A 23,357-nucleotide genomic window follows, 5' to 3' on the forward strand; every position below is an offset into this window, starting at 1 on the left:
CTACGTGAATGGACAAATAAACAAAAGCAAACAAAGATCTCAAGTATCTCAACAAACAAGTAGAGTCAAACCAAGATAAGTCTGCAGAGATTTTGGCGCCACACGCAGCGCAGGTGTTATTCTAAGCGTCAAACCAACTTTAAATAGGTAAAAGTTAATTAAGCGTAAACTTAAGTGTTTGAACTGAGAATTCGTGTGTTAAGTTTACATCAAGTAACCACCATTTCAAAATTTACCGTTCGTACTTTTCATGGCTAAACTGTTCGTAAACTGCATGTAGCCTACATGCAGTTTACGAACAGTTTAGCCATGACATGTAGGTAGTTGTTGCCAGACAGAGTGATGGCAGGTGGGCCAAAATGTTAACGGAATGGTGGCCCATTCCGTTAACACAGCGGCCACGCTTTCAGACGAAAAGGAGTGCCTGGCGTCCGTTGGCTCGTTGGGTGGACGACATTCGGAAGACTGCGGGTCACTTCTGGATGAGATTGGCTCAGGACCGGGATAAGTGGCGTAATCGTAAGAGGCCTATGCTCAGCAGTAGGCGATAGAAGGCTGATATGATGATGATAATGATGATGTAGGTAGTTGATATTTTACAACGAAAACTATTTGGTTTTGTGTGATGTTTGTGTGTGTGTGTGTGTGTGTGTGTGTGTGTGTGTGTGTGTGTGTGTGTGTGTGTGTGTGTGTGTGTGTGTGTGTGTGTGTGTGTGTGTGTGTGTGTGTGTGTGTGTGCGCGCGCGCGCGTGTGCGTGTGTGTGTGTGTGTGTGTGTGTAATGTAAGAGCGGTATGCAGATTTTAGGGAGCGGCATGCATGTTTAGATGATTTCTGATAAGTTGTTATTCTTCTGATAGATTACATTAATAAATTACTTCTTGATATATATTTGTATATATATCAATATATACAAATATTAATAAAATATATAAATAAAGATGTTAAAAAAAAACTTTCGCCGGTAGAGCTAATTATATATGTGATAAAATTAACATAGATGTTTGACAATAAATGCGGGTTAAATTAAAATAAAATATCTATTCTTCGCAATTGCCACTACATGCACATAGGTCCGTGCAGTTTAGTTTTTTTAACGCAGTTGCATCTCCCTGCGCATTTTGTTTTGCGGCGGCAACGAATAAGCTCTAAACAAGCAGCAGCCGCCGCAAGTGCTTGTTCAGATATTTTTGAACACCTCGGCCGCTCCGATATATCTGATGGCGACTGTACCTAAGGATTTGTGTTAATGTAAGCGCAATCCGCTGAAAAGATGGGGCATTTTCTATGAAAAGGGACCTTATTGTCGATGGCGCTTACGCCGACAGCGTCGCGCGGCATTGTATTTATTTCGGAGCATCGTTTATAATGGCATAAGCGCCATCGACAATAAGGTCCCTTTTTATAGAAAATACCACAGATATTCTCGTAATTTTCCCACGTCCTAGCTATAAACTTTGTGGTTTACGGTAATATTGGGAATATTCTCAAATAATAAAGCAGTATAAGGTGAGGGTTGTGTGAAATACTTATTATGTCTCACGTTTACGTGGTACCTATTGGACATTAAAACAATGAAGATGTTGATAATGTATTATGAATACCTGGTATTATGCTGTAGGCATCTTACAATTTACTATAATAAAAAAAAAAAACAAGATATCATTATAATAAAAAAAAAACATCCTGTTCAGCAGGAAAGCCACAGATTTTAAATAAGGGCCTCTATCTGGATTATTCGATTTTTATGGCATTATTTTTTCTTCCTATTCGCGATTCTGCACAACTTCAGCTGTGTGGAATTCATATTGTGCAGAATCGCGAATAGGAAGAAAAAATAATGCCATAAACATCGAATAATCCCTCTATGTATGTACATGTAGTTATACGGACAATTTTATTGCTACACCCCGCCGGGGTCATGAAACTTTTCATAATTATTAACACCTACTATGATTTGCAATAAAGATTTACTTATAAGATAAGTAAATAAACCTCACCGATAATTGCGATTTGCATAGAGCAAATTGTTATTGACAACGCAAGCCACCTTATTATTCGGGTAATAAATCCCATCGGCAGTTAATCGTCGCGACGTGTCAACGTGTCTCGTGTCATCGATGAAAGCTAATTGTCATGCAGATTGTCAATCAGGCGCTAACATTGCAATCGTCAATCACTTATCGCGCAGTCGGACCTAAGGAATGCAATCTCGCACCAAGATTGGCGATTCGAGATCTCGCACGAAAAATCTGAACCGAGATTGGGTGTTTCGAGATCGAGATTTGACAAATTAATTAAAAATGTGTTATTTCGATCAAAAATCTAAGAATTCCGTTTGTTCTACTTATTTCGGGTACGTCATGTTACGTTTTAAAAATACATAAAAACAAATTAAATAAGCATTCAACAAAAAATCACTTTTATTTAAAAAAAAGTAATTATTTAGCTCTAATTTGTGTCATTAAACTACTATAGTCGCTGTAAGTTAAGAAGTCAATTTTAACAGTTATGAATTGACCCTGTTAACGTGGCTAAGATTAGTGTCATATATTATAAGGGTCAATTAATGTCAAAATTGACTTCTTAGCTGCATTAGACTATAGTTAACTTCACATAAACTGCCGACAGGTACCTAAATGAAATAAATTGCACACCGAACTGTCAATGGACAATATTTGGCACGAAATAAACCATTCAGTGGTCAATGGACAACGATGTTTCCACTGACACGGATCCACCGAACAAGGCCAACCTGCCAACCACCACACAACCCTTATGCACATATACATACAAGTGATAGTTGTATAACGCATCATCGCGTGCATTGTTTAGTAATGCCAGTTGCAATGTGCGCGCATTCGGAATACTGATTGATGTTATGTCAGAACTTTAAACTTGGATTAGTTTATAGCCTTCACTATGGTTTATTACTCGTAGTAGGGGTGAAAGAACACTTAAGTTTTCTCCCATACAAAAAATCAGGGACACCATTTTTGTATTTTTCTGCTGCGTTACCGCTCAAAATGTAACTTTTATCTGATCAAGTTGTTAATTGTAAATAATGCCCGTGTAAACAAAAAAGTGAAGAAATCAACATGGTTTTAGAAAAATCGATTTTTCTTTGCTAGGGAATATAAAACACGTAATTAATGCTCTAAAAATTGATTCACCCATCACCCATAATATGCGTTATGGCATTGTGCGTTTTGAACGCGTGTTTTTTAAACAAAGTATACAGCGTATAGGTATAACCGCAAACGAGGCTTAGTTTTCAGTGCTGTGATACTTTTTAAATAGTAGATTGTTCACCCGAGTTAAATACTACTTTTCATTTCGAATACGAGGAAAGTAAAATACATGTGCGTTTAAAACGTCGTTATTTATGGAATGGGGAGTTAATTATCACAATGGAAATTGTACAATAAATCCATTTAAAACCTAAATTTATATTGCTTATCGTAAAACAAGGAAACATGTCCATTGCTCTAGAGAAACGTATAATTTTCTGTACACTTTTTAGAACAACAACGCATCAGAGCATGAGTAATGAAAAAGATAATTTATAATAAAAACAAAATCATGATACATAGCGTTTTGAATAATTTTATAAGGACATATAAAAGTATTTTTTTAAACATCAGAAATTAATTCATTTGAGCCCATACTAAGTTACTAACCACCCTTATAATATGAGGTCCTGTCAAAAATACACGCTTAAAACTTACAAATTACAAAAATAATATACAAATACCAGTCACATATTCTTGAACCTCCAATGCCTGCATTGAAAATGATTAAATGACAAAAGAAAAAGAAGTGGAAGCGAAGTGTCAATTTTATAATCGGGACACATGGCAAAGGCCGTGTCCCCATCAGGTCAAGGCTATGTTCTAAGTTTAAAAAGCATTGCTAAAGGGTAAGACCCTGTACCTTTTAGGCCCTAACCTCACAAGGAAATATGGAAATAAATGAACCTTCATAACCAATAACTAATATATTAATAAGCCTAATGCATAATTTAAATTACAAAGTATCAATACAACTATTCACGCAAATGTAAACAAACATATTTTACATAAAATCCACTATTTAAACATTCACGTCAGTAAAAGTAATAAAACAAACCAAATGCCGATTTACGACACAAATGCGTGTACAATGTGGGAATAAATAAATATTAACTATCAGTAGTTATACAATGTTTGCCGATGTACGTGAGATACGCGTTTTCTGGGTTACTAGGTTCGGTATGGTGCTGCCAAAATAATGTTGCCATGTGTGTAAAAATATGTTGCGTAAAAATACGCAAAATGTTTAATGAAGGCTCTCTTTGTAGTTACCGACGTTATAATACCTATGTACACTGAAAGAAGTGGGTAATTAGTAACAAAATATTTCGTTATTACTTAAATTTACACAAAATATGGAACTTTTTTAGGATATTGAGCCACATTTATTTGTTTATTACTTACTAGCGACCCGCCCCGGCTTCGCACGTGTAGTTCAATTCAACTAATTTACACAAAACCTTTACAAATTTTACATATAAACCTTCCTCTTGAATCACTCTATCTATTAAAAAAAACCGCATCAAAATCCGTTGCCTAGTTTTAAAGATCTAAGCATACCTGGACAGACATACCTACATATGTTAGTGACTTCAGTATTTGTTTGTTGTATTATCCTACTAAAGTAACATGTTTGCTAAATTATGAGTGCATGAAATTTTCATATTGCTACGAGAAATCCAAATACAGACAGGTTTAGAGTACTTATCAATGCTTATAACAGAGAGGTCAGGCGGTCTTGTCGCTTAAGAGCGCTCTCTTCCAGACAATGTTTGGGTAGCGGAGACAAGAAAATTAAAATATGCTAGGTGGTGCCCTGTGTTGTCGTCCAAAAAATATAAAAAACAGGCCAAGTGCGAGTCGGACTCGCCCACCGAGGGTTCCGTACTTGTTAGTATTTGTTGTTATAGCGGCAACAGAAAAACATCATCTGTGAAAATTTCAACTATCTGGCTATCACGGTTCATGAGATACAGCCTGCTGACAGACGGACGGACAGACGGACAGATGGACAGCGCAGTCTTAGTAATAGGGTCCCGTTTACGGAACCCTCGGTGGGCGAGTCCGACTCGCACTTGTCCAGGTTTTTTTTAAATATCTATCGTTAAATTTAAATAATCACAATTATTTTGCAGAGGCGCTAGTGAGCACGTTGTGGGCTCTTAAGCACTTAAGGCTCATTTTCATGCGATTTTGAAAAGCGCGCCAAGCGGAAACTAAAAATCCGACCCCTTTCTTTAGATTTTTTTGGATCTTTTGGTTTTCCCTGTTCATTTTCTAATAACAACAATCTTATTTCCAGTGGACACTACGCTACCCACCGCGGAAGTCCCACGTGCGACGCCAGCGCACCATCCCGGCCAGCACACCGTTCTTCTGTCAGGATTCTCTGGCTTTTGGCAAGAGTAGGCAGCCTCCGACGTCGGTACACCGGCTACGGCCCGGCGACATCGATGTGGTGGCTGCTTTAGGTACCTATAGGGAGCGTACATGAACTATAGAGGCAGCATAGGAGCATGGCAATTCGTTACACGACTGAGCGCGCTGCTCGTGTAACTAAATGTGATTTTGACTCCAATGTATCGGCCCCATTCGTAGTGCTCGTAAGGCCGGTCTTTACGAAGTATATGTCTATGCCTTGCGGTATTTGATCGATCAATTATATTGGCCGCACGTGAGTAGTCGTACCTACTATCTATCAGAGCGTTTACATTTTTTGCCGGTTACCTATAAGTACATATGTAGTGTTTACACACCGTGACATGTGCAGACATGGCTTCATCGTGTGATGAAACGAGACAAATAAAATAATATGATCTTACAATGCCTATTAATAATAATAAAATAATGTCCTCCTCGCCGTGTCCGACGACGGCGACTCCAACTGTTTTTAATGGGGAACATGGAACGCTCTAATGTGGCTTGCGAAGCCAAACTTGGCAATGCCTATTAAGAATGGGAGAGGATCGGGCTGCCAAAAGGGCGCGCGGGCGTACTTGGGAGGACCGACTGGTGGCCGCCCGGTAGGTCGGGCCAGATACCGCTGGGGAGACAGTGTAGAAGCGGATCTGCCTCAGCTTCAAACCGACAATTGGCAGGAAATGGCGCAGGATCGGGAAAAGTGGAGTGCTCTCGTTTCGGAGGCCAGGAGTCGTTGAGCCATATTAGTTAGTTAGTTACAATGCTAAAGCGACTAATCTTAGTAATTTGTCTTGTGTTACAGGTGACTCGCTAGTGGCTGGGAGCGGTGCCCTGGAGGAGTTTGCCCTTGGTGCGTTTGTGGAGTACAGAGGGGTTTCATGGTGTGCAGGTAATATTCATTTCCGTCGGTCTGGCTTTATATGAAATCGATTAAAGGATGACTCACCCTAGAACGGTCCGAGTCGCCGGGTGCAAAATTTGCAGCTAGACAACGCATAAATATCTCAAAGCCTAAATGATTCGCAGAGTAAGAACAGAAGATTGACTAGGCAACTAATAGTATCTTTAATTGTAGCCCTCCATTATCCGCATCTGCATCTTATAATCACTAAATTGGCATTTTTGAGAGTTATCAGAGCCTTAAATACTTAAACTAAGCGGCAGGTGATGCCACTTGAAATGCAAATCTAGATATCCTGGCCTACGCAATAGTTATGCTTTCATACCCGGGGCCGCTCCGTAATGGTTCAAAGCTAGAGTTGGCACGCACTCGAGTCTATTGAGTCTAAGTTAGAAGAACTGGACTCAATATGACGAGATTGTGCCTGAAAGACTCGAGACATAATTATGCTGACGAGCTGTCATCAAAGAGAAAATTGTAGTATATAGGCATACTCTGTTTATGTAAACCACAAATTATGTGAACATTCCGTTTCGACAGAAAACTCATATTTTGACATAAGTAATTAAGACTAACTAGCAGTACACAAACGATTAATAGATAATAGCTAATAGCGGGCTGAGCACGGTCGCATTTTTATCTCCTGTCACCATGCCTGTCACGTTCTAACAAGTACCTATATGTAAGTGCGAGTTGGTGCGAGTGACAGGCATAGTGGCAGGTGATAAAAATGCAACCATGCTGACACCGCAGGCTTGTAGTGCGTTAATGAATATTTTTTATTTTATTTATTTGGAAAGCAAACAGAAATAAGTGAGCGAGATGAGTTTACAAATACACATTAAGGACATTCACTTATTCCCTTAACAGCTCTCACTAAAACATGTAATGGAAATATACTACACTTAAACTACTCTTAGGGTACTAAATACAGTTACCAATTTACTAACACTAGGTGCAACCTCATCAAACAAAATTATGACTACTAAGGGAGAAAGAGCCAAAGTAAAGAAAAAAAAAACAAAAACAACAACAACAACAACAACAACAAAAAAAACAAGACAAAAAACAAAAAAACAAACAAAAACAACAAACAATAGCTCCATAGTGTATACTCTGAAGAGTCTGAAGGGTCCAAAGACTCGTCTTTACCAACACTATTGAAAACTGCAATATGCGTTTGAAATTCCTACATTTGACTTGTCTGTTCTTCTGATTATGGCACATCGAATAGCAAGTCGAGTACCAACTTTAACCCGTAAACGTCCCCCTGGGACAATCGTGATTGCATGGCAATGCATTTATCATTTATGCAACGTTGTAGGTACTTACGGTGGATGTGGTAACCTTTTCACATGTGTGTGGTGCTCAAAAATTTTCAGGGTTCGAAATTATCCAGATTATTATACTATTTGATAATTATCGCGATAATTATCCGATGTATCGGATAATTATATCAGGTATGGATGGTGCTAGATTTATTTTCTTTAAATTCTTTCATAATAAAAAATAATGATTGGGGCGTTTTTTGCTATGTTCAAATAAAAACTGACCTAATATTGATTAGTTTTTTTATTAATCATTGAAATATAAGATAATCATCAATTAATAATGTAACAATCTAATTGTTTTATCAAATCGATAATTATCAGGCATAAAAATCATGATAATTATCCTTTCGAACCCTCACAACTGACTCAAAATTAAAATAATTGACCGTCTACTCGTACAAATCTTGGCGTTTAAATGCAACTTTGAACTGTGAATGTGTTGTATCTTGTATCGTGCGGAACCACGGAACTTTGACAAAACGGCTCTTTGTAAACGTAGGTACCTATGGGTTAATTATTTAATAAAATCAGGCGTTACTTTGCGTAAATTCACAACCATCTTTCTTATTTTAAGTTCGTTATTCCTGTACCTACCGCCCGTGGGCCACCATACTTGCGAGAAAAAAAAAATGGAAATAAATAAAACTTCTGCCTAATTTCGAACGTACATTACAGCCCTAGGTTGAAATTTACGATTTACGGACCGCATCGCCTACGTGTAATTGCACCTTTTACGGGCATTTGCTTTGCCAATCGGATACGAAATAATAACGTGCTAGTCAATCAGTGCTAAGTGCTAACCCGTTATACTTGCTTGCGTATTTTTTGCATACAATTAATGTTCCTCTCAAGGAACCTCCTAAAGGATGACTCACGTTAGACCGGGCCGTGTCCGGGCCGGAGCTTCCGGCGCTTACTTTTCTATGACATGACAGGTGATCACGTGATGCTTTCCATAGAAAACGAAGCGCCGGAAGTTCCGGCCCGGACACAGCCCGGTCTAACGTGAGTCGTCCTTAAGTTTGGGTCAAACACATTTTAGAAAAAGGTCACTTGTGGACAATACAATAAAAGTTAACGACTGGTACAAAAATATCCCGTTTTTTACAAGCTTTTATTTAACTTGCAATGTACCTATGTATGTAATATGTATGTAACATGTTTGTAAGGGACAAATCTTGCAAGTTAAATTTGACCCACTTCCCGGTTTCCGATGAAGCTGAAAATTTGCATACATATGTAAGTCGGGTGACAATGCAATATTATGGTACCATCGAGCTGATCTGATGATGGAGACAGGAGGTGGCCATAGGAACTCTGTGATAAAACAACTCAACCTAATTGTGTTTGAGGTTTTTAGAATTGTCTCGATGAGTATTAGTTGCCTGTGGAAAGAAAAGTACAGTCAGCGATAAAAGCTTGTACCAAAAATGATTTTTTTTCCAAAAACATCTTATTTGAGTCTCAAGTACTTATAAAATGTGTCCCGCCTGTATAAAGAAATAAAAGAAAAGGTTCAGGTCGTGTCATACCAGAAGGTTAAGGAGTTGGCAGAGGACCGGACGAGTTGGAGATTGTTCCACCGATAGAAGCACCGCTCTTAAATATAAAGAAGAGATTTCTTATTATACATACTTATTTAACATTTCTAAATAATTGAAATAAACGTTGTCCTTGTCTAATATCATTAATCTTAACGCACCTTTTCTTTCTCCGTCTAGTTAACCTTGCTTAAAATGCTAATGTTTTCAACATCTATCATGTTTTAGGTGCACATATTGCACATGCATTAATTGCATTGCATTAATATTTCTGACACACGCAAGGACTTATTTTAAATACTTAACATAAATAATTTGCTGAGTGAGTGGCTATCGTTGTGTAAAAAAAGTATACCAGGGTGCTTAGCCAAAATGCCATTTATTTTTTTGTCATGGCTTTTTGTTATCATTTTGGTGAGAAATAGATAACATTGAATATAAAATCCAACTAGCGACCCGCCCTTGCTTCGCACGGGTACAATGCTGATGTATTATTATACATATAAACCTTCTTCTTGAATCACTATCTATTAAAAAAAACGCATCAAAATCCGTTGCGTAGTTTTAAAGATCTAAGCATACATAGAGACAGACAGACAGACAGCAGGAAGCGATTTTTTAATACTATGTAGTGATAAGCAAACTATTTAGCAAACTATTTTAAAACGAGATCAGGGTGCGAAGACAAGATGCAAATCGTTCAAGCCCAGCGTAATAGTTATCTCTCTCTATCACTCTTCCATATTAGTACGAGAGATAGTTGCCTTCGTTCGCTACGGAGCGTTAACGATTGGCATCTTGTCTACCCAGGTCTGTCATGCTCATGGTCAGTTATCGGCCCTCAATCTAACAAACTCTTCAACTTTCAGGAGGCGAAGGCACCTGGCGCGAATACCTAACTGTGCCGAACATTCTCAAAGTGTACAACCCGGGGCTACGAGGATACTCGACCGGCACGGGCGAGTGGCTCGCACGTAACGCTCGTATGAACGTCGCCTTCCCCGTGGCGTCAGACCAGGATGCGCTCAAGCAGGCCAAGGTACATCGAGATTTGATATTTCAGGAGGCGAAGGCATTTGGCGCGAGTACCTAACTGTGCCGAATATTCTCAGTGTACAACCCGGGGCTACGCAGCTACTCGACCGGCACGGGCGAGTGGCTCGCACGTAACGCTCGAATGAACGTCGCCTTCCTCGTGGCGTCAGACCAGGACGCGCTCAAACAGGCCAAGTTACATCGAGATTTGATATTTCAGGAGGCGAAAGCATTTGGCGCAAGTACCTAACTCTGTCGAACATCCACAAAGTGTAACAACCCGGGCATACGCGGCTACTCGACCGGCACGGACGAGTTGCTCGCACGTAACGCTCGCATAAATCGTCTTCCCCATGGCGTCAGACCAGGACGCGCTCTAACAGGCCAAGGTACATCGAGATTTGATATTTCAGGAGGCGAAGGCATTTGGCGCGAGTACTTAACTCTGTCGAACATCCACAAAGTGTAAAACCCGGGCCTACGCGGATACTCGACCGGCACGGACGAGTTGCTCGCACGTAACGCTCGCATAAATCGTCTTCCCCATGGGGTCAGACCAGGACGCGCTCAAACAGGCCAAGGTACATCGAGATTTGATATTTCAGACGGCGAAGGCATCTGGCGTGAGTACCTAACTCTGCCGAATATTCTCAGTGTACAACCCGGGCCTACGCGGCTACTCGACCGGCACGGGCGAGTTGCTCGCACGTAACGCTCGCATGAATCGCCTTCCCCATGCCGTCAGACCAGGACGCCCTCAGGCCAAGGTAATGCCGGCAACATTATATAAAGATAATTATTTTTCAACTAGACATATTACAATGCGCTTATGAACGTCAAATAAAGCTACGCCGGCTCTGCCTACACCTCTGACCCGAGAAGACATAAATCCCTCCTAAATTATACAAGGGTATCCCAATATGGGAGCGGCAAGAAACTCGGCGGGACACAGACGACAAGATAAACGCACGGATATAGACGCAAAATGGCGTATTCCTAAGTTTGTTCATCTGTCCCTCACAAAACGTAGGGAATTTTTTCGCAGCTATGAGACATTTTGTGAATGGGAATTAGAAGACACACTCAAACGAGGTAGGTCAAGAAAGATCTTGTATGCTCCCAAAGTAAAAGATGCCGATTTAAGGATGACTCACGTTAGACCGGGCCGTGCCGGAGCTTTCGGCGCTTCGTTTTCTATGGAACGCATCACGTGATCACCTGTCATATCATAGAAAAGTAAGCTCCGGAAGCTCCGGCCCGGACACGGCCCGGTCTAACGTGAGTCATCCTTTACTGAGGCACAATGCACAATTTACCTATAACATTTGTGACATACCAACTTGCCAGAACTCTCCCTATGTAGTTTTGAGTTTTGGTCTATAAACTCAAAATCAAGATTGTGGTGTGGTTTTACCATTGCTTCTTAATCCTTCGGGATTGAAATAGACAGTCAATTTTTTTTCGGAAAACATATATAAATTTTCGGTCCTTGCCCATCTTAGTTTGTCGTCTCAATAGTATGGTTTACAAAAGAACCCATTATATACTAATAGCGAAGGTACCTATTGTGTTATGTAGGTCAACCACTCACAAAATCTATACAATTCGCGCGACCCATTTGTCCACCACACTATTCGGCTAAACGCTTTTGTGGAGACATGTGATCTTAGTATTGTGTTACCCATTTGTAAGCAATGTCAAATGTCAGTAATTTTTGCAGAAATGAATGATGAAACTGATGAAAACATGTCAGAAGTTGTTATAGTTACTTGGTCATTCTTGCTTCTCCTGGTTGGTCTTTGCATGCTTGGTCAAGTAAAGCTATGTAGCTACTAGGTAGGTAAGGTACTACTACTCGTTGCTTGGTCAAGTAAAGCTATGTAGCTACTAGGTAGGTAAGGTACTACTACTCGTTGCTTGGTCAAGTAAAGCTATGTAGCTACTAGGTAGGTAAGGTACTACTATTAGTTGCTTGGTCAAGTAAAGCTATGTAGCTACTAGGTAGGTAAGGTACTACTACTCGTTGCTTGGTCAAGTAAAGCTATGTAGCTACTAGGTAGGTAAGGTACTACTACTCGTTGCTTGGTCAAGTAAAGCTATGTAGCTACTAGGTAGGTAAGGTACTACTACTCGTTGCTTGGTCAAGTAAAGCTATGTAGCTACTTGGTAGGTAAGGTACTACTACTCGTTGCTTGGTCAAGTAAAGCTATGTAGCTACTAGGTAGGTAAGGTACTACTACTCGTTGCTTGGTCAAGTAAAGCTATGTAGCTACTAGGTAGGTAAGGTACTACTACTCGTTGCTTGGTCAAGTAAAGCTATGTAGCTACTAGGTAGGTAAGGTACTACTATACTACTCGTTGCTTGGTCAAGTAAAGCTATGTAGCTACTAGGTAGGTAAGGTACTACTATACTACTCGTTGCTTGGTCAAGTAAAGCTATGTAGCTACTAGGTAGGTAAGGTACTACTACTCGTTGCTTGGTCAAGTAAAGCTATGTAGCTACTAGGTAGGTAAGGTACTACTACTCGTTGCTTGGTCAAGTAAAGCTATGTAACTACTAGGTAGGTAAGGTACTACTACTCGTTGCTTGGTCAAGTAAAGCTATGTAGCTACTAGGTAGGTAAGGTACTACTACTCGTTGCTTGGTCAAGTAAAGCTATGTAGCTACTAGGTAGGTAAGGTACTACTACTCGTTGCTTGGTCAAGTAAAGCTATGTAGCTACTAGGTAGGTAAGGTACTACTACTCGTTGCTTGGTCAAGTAAAGCTATGTAGCTACTAGGTAGGTAAGGTACTACTACTCGTTGCTTGGTCAAGTAAAGCTATGTAGCTACTAGGTAGGTAAGGTACTACTACTCGTTGCTTGGTCAAGTAAAGCTATGTAGCTACTAGGTAGGTACTACTCGTTGCTTGGTCAAAAAGCCTATAGAACAGAAATTGATGATAACACGTTAAAAACATTGGCAAAGGCGCACACATGCGAGACGGAGTGATATAATCGAAACTTGTTTTCATAGTTTTCATTCAGTGATTCACGAACGCAGTCATTTAGGTTATCGTGTTTTGTTACTATTAGTTTGCGAAACGCAACAATATTGCACTGACAAAGACACATCGCTTAATGATTAGTTCTAGTAGATTTGAGTTAATTATTGTAAACGTGACTGCCGGTTTCGTAAAGAACAGGTCTTAAATAGCACCTCTACCTCACCTCAACTACCTCAACTAATGTTTGTCTTTAAATGAGAGATTTGGGGCATCCATTTTGCTTCTATTGATTAGACTGACAGATTCTTATCCGTTGATACTGTACCAATACTCAGACTAGTTAAATCTGTTCGTCTGGTATATCGCTCCTTTTGAGTAAACAAGTCATTCTCCACAAGGAGCTCGGAAAGCGGTTGAGGGAGGCAACGGGGGACCCTCGCGCGGGCAGCTTTCTCGCGCAAAGGCTTGCTGTCGCGATACAGCGCGGGAATGCTGCCTGCGTGATGGGCACCTTGCCAAGAGGTCAGGGTTTGTTTTAGGGTTTTTTTAAAGTAGGTTTAGTTTTAGTCGTTTTATTTTATAAGTAGTCATAATTTTGTTTTATACAGTTAATGTAAATGTATTTTCTACTACTTTGTGAATTTGCAAGTCATTCTCATGTGTAGATATACAGGCTGGCTAAAAAATATGTGCATTATCGTTGCCAGGGAGGTTTTGAAATTATACTGAGCAACTTTTACTATGGGACCAACCCCGAAATCGCGAAAAAAAATTGGCTCTTTCATACATTTTGGCTGGTCCATTTTCTATGGGAGGGCAATTTTTTTTGCTCAGTATAATCCCAAAACCTCCCTGGCAACGGGAATGCACTTATTTTTAGCCACCGTGTATATTAAACATACACCTCTTGTCCTCCAGATCCTGGTGGCTCGCATGTTCGCAGCCCCCGACATCGACGTCGCTCAACACTGGAAGCTAGTCACCATATTCCTCGGCGCAAACGACCTCTGTTCCGCCTCCTGCTTGTCACCCATCGAGTGGTCACCGCTGGCACATTCCAAGAAGTTGGCACGAGCGTTGGACTATCTGCATGCCAATCTGCCGAGAACTATAGTCAATTTAGTACCTGTGTTAGGTAAGATTTTACTTCTGACGAGTGGTCACCGCTGGCACATGCCAAGAAGTTGGCACAGGCGTTGGATATGTTTACCTCCATCTGCCGAGAACTAATTAGTCAACTTAGTACCTGTATTAATTATTCAGACTTTATCCTATCTCCTGTGAAATGGTCACCGCTGGCACATTCCAAGAAGTTCGCAAGGGCGTTGGACTATCTGCATGCCAATCTGCCGAGAACTATAGTCAATTTAGTACCTGTGTTAGGTAAGATTTTTCTTGAGTGGTCACCGCTGGCACATGCCAAGAAGTTGGCACGGGCGTTGGATATGTTTACCTCCATCTGCCGGGAACTTGTATCGTTTTCAAGCAAAATGTACCACATTGTCGCATGCTATAAGGACGCTCTGGCAGGTTTTTCGTATAAAGATACAAGCAATTTTCGCCTTTTTGGTAAGCGACAATGTGCTACCTTTTGATTGAAAACGTCACACTTAGTCAACTTAGTACCTGTATTAATTATTCAGACTTTATCCTATCTCCCTGTGAAGTGGTCGCTATTGGCACATGCCAAGAAGTTGGCACGGGCGTTGGACTACCTCCATGACAATCTACCAAGGATTTAGTACCTGTGTTAGGTAAGATTTTTCTTCTGACGAGTGGTCACCGCTGGCACATGCCAAGAAGTTGGCACAGGAGGCGTTGGACTACCTGCATCTGCCGAGAACTATAGTCAACTTAGTACCTGTATTAAGTATTCAGACTTTATCCTATCTCCTGTGAAGTAGTCGCTATTGGCACATGCCAAGAAGTTGGCACGGGCGTTGGATTACCTCCATCTGCCGAGAACTAGTCAACTTAGTACCTGTATTAAGTAATTATTCAGAATTTATCTTATCTCCCTGTGAAATGGTCGCTATTGGCACATGCCAAGAAGTTGGCACGGGCATTGGACTATCTGCACGCCAATCTGCCGAGAACTATAGTCAATTTAGTACCTGTGTTAGGTAAGATTTTTCTTCTGACGAGTGGTCACCGCTGGCACATGCCAAGAAGTTGGCACAGGCGTTGGATATGTTTACCTCCATCTGCCGAGAACTAATTAGTCAACTTAGTACCTGTATTAATTATTCAGACTTTATCCTATCTCCTGTGAAATGGTCACCGCTGGCACATTCCAAGAAGTTGGCACGGGCGTTGGACTACCTCCATGACAATCTACCAAGGACTATATATAGTCAATTTAGTACCTGTGTTAGGTAAGATTTTTCTTCTGACGAGTGGTCACCGCTGGCACATGCCAAGAAGTTGGCACAGGCGTTGGACTACCTCCATCTGCCGAGAACTATAGTCAACTTAGTACCTGTATTAAGTATTCAGACTTTATCCTATCTCCTGTGAAGTGGTCTCCTTTGGCATATGCTAAAAAACTGGCACGGGCGTTGACTACCTCCATTAGGTAAGATTTCACTGTCGCCGTAAGAGTCAATTATCAATTTTAAAAGTCTAACAAACCTATGTTTAGCAGAAGATGTAGTCAATGAAGTACCTACCGGTGAAAGACAAAGACAGAGTTTATATTTGTTCCTTTGTTTTTCCTACTAATACGCACTGCCTATTCGCTCCACGCTGAAGCTGGTAACACCGACTGCCGTTTCGGAAAAAAACATCGCTTTGAGCGTTTTTTTCCGGGAATTTGGGTTACGCTGTTTCATGATTAGCAAATCAAGAAAGTTTACTGGAAGAAACTGCTCCACTCATCACTTGTCACACGCACACCCTTATATCTCTGTCCTACCATTATATAGTCCGACAAGATATTGTAGAAATTAAAAAGTGGCAATACTGTAGCGTCCCTTTCAAAACAATCTAAGAAAAAGGGTTCTACAATTTTTTGTCGGACTATACAGTAAGCTGCAGAGATAACTGATCGGGCCCTGTATATAAACTTGTTTGCAGGGGGTCAGTAATCTCTGCAGCTTACTGTACATGTAATTTTGCAGACGTATCAGTGTCCGTGCGCGTGCGCCGGCCCGCCATGTGCAGACTCATGCACCCGTTGTTCTGCACGTGCTTCCACCGCGGCGGCGGCGAGCTGCGCGCGCTGGTGGCCATGACCAGGCTGTACCAGAGGGCGGAGGCCATGCTGGTATGTTTTTTGTAAAGGCACACTAAACAGACAACATTTAAAATTGTTACAGAGTACTTAAGTGGTAGGTATTGCCAAGTATTACATAAGAATGCCATCCAAAGCAAGCATGCACAGCAAGAAAGAATAATAACGAGCAAAAACTCTCCTAAAATTATAAAGAATATCCTGCCTGCCGTGAGTCGAAAATGTCAATATCTCTGTTTAAATACCAATTCATTATACTGTATGTACTTAAAGATGAAGTTTATTATTCAAGTATGTTACAATGCGCTTATGAACGTCAAATAAAGCTACGCCGGCTCTAACCCTACACCTCTGCCCCGAGAAGATTTAAATACCCCCTCAATTCGAGGAGGGTATGCCAATATGGGACCGGCAACAAACTCGGCGGGACACATCTTTTCAAAACGATACATCTTATAGCTTAGCTTAATTCTGTGTAGGGACCTATGGATGCCTGGCTGGAAAAGGCAGTCGATCGTTTTTCACGTTCATTCCCTATATCCTTTTCCATAGTACTCTGTGTTCTGCACATGCTTCCGTTGTGTTGAAATGCCCAAAAATCAAAGATATCTTTGACGAAAAAACTTTAGAAATCACTTAAAAAAAATTCTTTGATATTACAGTATCGCCTACAGTCAACTCGTTCGTCATCAATGACGTTTTTAACCAAAAGGTACCACATTGTCGCTTGTCGATAAGGTTGATTTCAAATTGAAGCTATATGGAAATAACGCCTTATTGACATTAAGTACCCTTTTAGATGAAAATGGCACATAATACATAATGGCACCACGTGGTCTAAAAGGATGAAACAATGCGCCAAACGTATCTGCCACCCTGGATAACCTTTTCAAATAGAGATAGAGTCAGACCAAGATAACTCTGCAGCGATTTTTATAGCATAAACGTGCAAGTGGTATTTCAAACGTCGAACTTCTATGAAATTATGTAAATAACTTTATTATGAAATAGTTCGTGTGGTCATGTTTGCAGATCTGCGATATGCGAATGCGGTCCGTGACTCGAATGTGGATAGGGTAAACTGGGGATATGGGACAGGAAAGAACTGTGTGTTGAAAGTTATTTTGCAAACAAGAATATGATATTTAAAACTTTCATTACTTTCATACTCTTATTTTGAGAACAATCGAAAACACGTATGTAACGTATCCCATGGATGTAATATGGAGATCAATAATCTAAGCTGTAGAATTTTACTAAATCTACTTTTTCCCTCACTAGCTCGGAAAGTTGTCGTTTATCCTTCAATACAAGCGGGGAAAAACGCGTTTTATCCACTAGTGGGGAAAGTAATTTGACCTTGGATGGAGCGTGTTTAAGTAGCTTGACAGATAACAAAACGTAAAACGCTCATGATAATGGTTCGTTCGATATTAATTATCATTAAATAAATGGTTTGAGAATATAATAAAAAATACCAAATTTAGCTTTATTTAATGATTTTAAGTCATAAATCTTAAAATCCCATAAGAAACGTTTTTTTTTATTATAATGATGTTAAATATAATTCTGAACGCACAAGTTGAGTCGATGCATTTTTAAAACGCATCGTTGACATTTCATACATCAGAAATGTCAACATTGTCAACAAATTTTTTACTTAAAACCTTTTCTCACCGACTCGCGTAAGAATACACAACTTCCAGAGTTTTCTGTTATAATATCGTAAAGAAATGAGTGATTCCAGTGATGAAGATGATCTAACGCCTGTGGATATTGCACTTTCCTCGCTATAGTAAGGTGAAAAGTTTTGTGTTACACACGGGCGCAAATGTATTTTACTTCTCGTGTGTTGAAACACTCGCTACGCTCAGGATTCTATTTTAGAACCACTCGCTTCGCTCGTGGTTCACCTATAGAATCCTTTCGCTTGCTCGTGTTTCAATTCTACACTCGCGGGTAAAATACAACTTTGCACCCTTGTATAACAAATAACTATAAAGTTACGTGTGAATGCAAAAAAAGGGCGGTGCAATAGTTACATTCCAAACAAAGTACTTAAATAATTAAGTATATCTTTATAAATATTTTTATTTTATAAGATTAAAGTAAATGTAAAAGGATTTTAAATGAGGCATGCACAGATACGATTATACGATGTACCTAAGCTCTACTTTAATAAGTTCATCTTGGTGAACTTATATGCGATGCCGCGATGAGTGTAACTTGTTATATAAGGACCGTTTTTTAACGATATAAATGATATGTCATAATCAGAAATTAACGCCCATAATTTCCCTTACGTATCCCTTAACTTCCTTTTTTCAAGGTGTTGGCATTTAAGTTGGCATAGAAAAATTCATTTAGCTATTTTAGACACTTGAGTCCATATTTCTTAAATTAATATTAAACAAAATATAATAAATATTGAAATCAAAAAATTTAAATTACAATTAATATTAAAAGTAAGATTAAAAAAATAACGTACATCACAACAACTTCATTCAATTTAAATTTAAATTTCTATTAAAATTAACAAATAACATTAGATTAAATTAAAATTACAAAGTTATTAAAACTAACATACAAGGAGGACCAGTGCTTTAGCGGCACGATTCGGGAAATGAAATAGAGATTCACTAGATATGAAATAGTCAAGATATGTGACGTCCCACGGGTAAAGGTACCGCCAGGTAAGCGCCAGCCGCCATAAGGTACCTTTTGCCGTGAAATATCACATATCCTTAGTGAATCTCTAATTCGTTTCTCGAATCGCGCCGTTAGTGTGTTTTAGATCTACTTGTGGTATTTTCAGGTGGAAAGCGGCCGTTACGACACCCGTCCTGACTTTACAGTGGTCATACAACCATTCATGCGTCTGTTCAACGCGCCCTGGCCGCCCTCCGCTAATCTACCATTAGTGATCCACCAGTCCTACATCACACACGACTGCTTCCACTTTTCGCAGAAGGGACACGCTCTAGGTAACGGGTCACCACAAGCCTTCGGGAAATTGTCATATACTTGGAAATTTCGACCCATGCCACCGTGACCGGATAGCCGAGCGGTTCAGGCACCCGTCCGGTAAACGGGGGACGCTGGTTCGACTCCAGCTCTGGACACTGGAGCATTTGGTCATTTTTTCTCGCTCGTTTTTGCCCAGAACGTGCAAGTTCTGAGGTGTTTCCCTTGCGCTATGACATGGGGTTCTTCAAAGGTTGGCAACGCATAAGTGGCTCCTCTGATGTTGCTTATGTCTATGGGCGGCGATGATTGCTTCTCATCAGGCGGCTCGTCTGCTCGTTTGCTTCCTATTACATAAAAAAAAACAAGCAAGAGTATTGGTTAGGAAGTGGAGCGGTCGGGTCGGGATTAGCCCGACTTTCTCGGTATGGCGGCGTCTCAGATGGCAGTCGCTAAAGCACGCGCAGCGATGTGAAATGTGATATAGTCTGTCATACAAATTTGTCAGTAGAAAAAGGCGCGACATTCAAATTAACAAATTAACTATAGGACAATAACGATTCGCGACTACATTTTTAAAATCCGCTTTTTTCTACTGACGAAAATGGCTTGATAGACTTTATCCCACAGACGGGAAGCATTGAAGCGCGCAAAGGGCGCTTCGAACATCAAGCGGAACTATACAAGGGCAATTTGAACTCTTTAGAGAATAAAACGAACCTTGTATTGTATTGTAGTTCGGGCGATTTTCCGCAACTCGACGACTGGCGCCTATTTTGCGTGACATGGGGGTGGGCTAGTCCTGCCAGCCCAGCTCCTCGAGGAAACCTATCAAACCTTTGATGTTGAGTAGGACCTCGGGGAGGTCTCTCGGGGATCCGAGATGTTTTGCCCTGTATGGGGCCACTCCGCTGCACTCCAGCACCACGTGAGAGGCTGTTTCTTCTGTCTCCATGCATCCTCTGCATAGGGGACTGTCTGTGACACCTGTTATAAAAAGATGTTTGTTAAATAGTCCATGACCTGTTATGACACTGGTTACCATGCTCAGTCGGGTCTTTCCTAATTGAAGGAGCACCCTTGTGAGCTTTCCGTTGATGCCAGGCATGGCTTGTTTGGCCTGTCTGCATCCAGTCTGGTTTAGCCAATGTTCTGTGTGTAGTTTCCCTGTACGTGCCAGCAGCATTGAGCGTACCTTGCTAAACGGTATCGGGAGGATCGGTTCTGGGCCAATCGCTCCCGCACTCGATCCTTGCCTGGCAAGCTCGTCCGCAGCATCGTTACCCCGGGATCCGCTGTGTCCTTTGATCCATTGTAGGGTGATCTTATTGTTATGACATACCTCCATTAGTCGTTCGTGGCATTCGTGTATAAGTTTGGATGTGACTATATGGCTTTTTAGAGCCATCAAGACTTAAAACGAACCTTAAAATGAACGTGTCTCCATTATGATTTGCTACTCACATCCAAATTGACCAAACATTTAGCGTGTAGACATTGGCGGAACCTCTAATTAAGATTAGTTTTTCTTAAAATTTCTATTCTATTATGCTTAGTGTATTCATATTCCCCTTATTACTCTTCCAGCGGCCAACCTCCTCTGGAACAACCTTCTGGAACCCGTCGGCAACAAGACCGACAATGCAGAGCCCGTGTTACTACGTTCCTTCCGATGCCCGACGAGGGAAGCTCCCTTCATCTTCACACAGAACAACTCTAGGACATACCACGAAACTGGACGCCAAGAGGGATACGATGAGTTATGACAAAGGGACGAAGTCTTAAACACGAAAGGACTCTATGACCAAAGTGTGAGGAAGTGAGAATCAGTCTAAGCTTCTTTAATTATTCAGATATAACCCAACGCGGCCGTCTGAGTAAAATGGAAGGGTTTTATGTGCGCTCTCTTCCAATTTCCTCTAAAACATGCTGGAACCAGTTGGCAACAAGACTGTTGCAAGATGTTACTCCGTTTTCGTTGTTCGACCTGAGAAACTCCTTTCCTGTTAACACAACCACTCTAAAACGTATCTCGCAACGGACCGCGATGAGTCACCACGAAGGGGTCACCAATGAGCAGTTAAGGGGACCACTCACACGAAATAAAATTATACAGTGGATACTAAAATAAAAATGTGTGTAAGTAACATAAATACATGACACCACGGAGCATGACACAGCAGTAAAACTACTTTAACTAGAAAACCACGCAACCAGTAGGAAGGGTAGGTATTATGTGCACCCCTTTCTTTGGAACAATTTTCAGACTATCCCCGCGATTCGGGAAATGAATTAGAGATTCACTTAGATATGAAATTGTAAAGATATGTGACGTCCCGCGGGTAAAGGTACCTTATGGCGGTTGGCGCTTACGCTATTATTAATGCCGCTCCAATTAATATTGGATGCCAGAACGGTCCGGGTCAGGGCCTAGGCATCCAACACTGCGTTTTTTATGGAAAGCATCACTTGATCTTAATAAAACATTAATGGAGATGTAAAAGGTCCCCAATGTTAGACTAAAGTACTACCACAGAATAAATAATAGTACTACCGTACAGAAAGGAAACTTCCTACAAAGCAGAAGTTTGACAGCGGTTCAGGGACGAATCATGCTGTCCCTTTTTAATATATGGCATTATCCCTTTCGGCTATTTAGGGTTGTCAAAATTCAAGTCATTTAATTATCTTATCTGTGGTCGTGCACGCAAAGGGACATCAAGTTGGGTCAACCCTAATAATTGCTCGGAGCAATGCTGAGCCGAACGGAGTCGAGAATGCCCGAAAGGAGGAGTTTTGCACCCCTGCTAATTACTTACTAGATTTGGAGGTGTAAAGGCTCAATGGCTCAAGTCAAAATGACAGATTAAGAAAAACATTCGGAGTTCGGAGGTCGAGGAAGTGGGGGGGTGTGCGCCGCGCCCAGTACGTACAAAATGACACCACTCTGTCATGACGCCCAACATTCCTAACATTCCTCAGCCGTGCACGGAATTCGCGCGCGGACAGTAATTGAGGCTTGTAGTTCGTTTATGAATAAGTTTTTAATAATGTACTAAACCGCTCGAACGTTGCGTTGTGTCTTCTGGTTTGTATGTGTTCTTAGCCTAAATTAAAAAGGCATGCAGGCCGGCAGGGCCGGATCTAGGGTAAAGCGAGTGGAGCGGCCGCTCTAGGCGCCGGATGGCAAGGGGGGCGTCAAAAATGGCAAATGAAAAAAAAAATAGTTTTAATAGACGCAAGTGTGACGCGGGTCCAAAATACGGTTCGTTTTGCTTTGGGCATAGAGTAACGGAGTTATATCTATCTTTGGGCATGGGTAAAAAGCTCAACGAAGGGCGCCAAACCCCGATTTCGCTCTACCCTGATCAAGGACTCGGTCCGGCACTGCAGGCCGGATATGATAACAAAATATATGCCTGTTTAAAAAAATATAAATATTCGTCATAATTTGTTTTTGTTGACGACTTTTGTTTATATAATATAATATTTACCTAAGTAAATATTTTTTTCTACGTTAGTGCGAGTGCCATGAAAGAAAGCTTATTGAAACGTAATAGAATAGGTAAGTAGGTACAATGAAATTAAATGAACGTACTTGTGAAAAAAATAAGTAATTAAATGAACTGTGTTTTATTATCTAAAACCGAATTACCCTCTCGACCTTTTTCCAAGAAAATCAAGAAAAAAACTCAAGTAATCTTTAATAAAAATAAAGACGCCTACATTTATAATAACAGCAAATTCTTATATCAACGTTTGAAAATCGTGGCCGAATGGACGAGTGTTACACGACAACTACAAATACTTTTTAGTATTTGTTGTTATAGTGGCAACAGAAATATATAATTTGTGAAAATTTCAACTGTCTAGCT

At 40.6% G+C, this 23,357-nt stretch overlaps 1 protein-coding gene across 1 annotated transcript in view; it reads left to right on the forward strand.

Annotated features, from left to right (window-relative positions):
- The window catches only part of LOC134743478 (phospholipase B1, membrane-associated-like), a 36,190-nt gene extending 13,151 nt beyond the window's left edge, over nt 1–23,039 (forward strand). Inside the window, exons 2-8 of the mRNA XM_063676926.1 lie at nt 5,373–5,541; nt 6,294–6,380; nt 10,134–10,303; nt 14,205–14,421; nt 16,406–16,551; nt 19,334–19,502; nt 21,070–23,039. Of these exons, the coding sequence (XP_063532996.1) occupies nt 5,373–5,541; nt 6,294–6,380; nt 10,134–10,303; nt 14,205–14,421; nt 16,406–16,551; nt 19,334–19,502; nt 21,070–21,248 (1,137 nt within the window). The 3' untranslated portion in view covers nt 21,249–23,039. The remainder of the gene's footprint in view (nt 1–5,372; nt 5,542–6,293; nt 6,381–10,133; nt 10,304–14,204; nt 14,422–16,405; nt 16,552–19,333; nt 19,503–21,069) is intronic.
- Nucleotides 23,040–23,357: the final 318 nt, after the last annotated feature.

This window comes from Cydia strobilella, chromosome 8 (assembly GCF_947568885.1).
Source record: "Cydia strobilella chromosome 8, ilCydStro3.1, whole genome shotgun sequence".
NCBI lineage: Eukaryota > Metazoa > Arthropoda > Insecta > Lepidoptera > Tortricidae > Cydia > Cydia strobilella.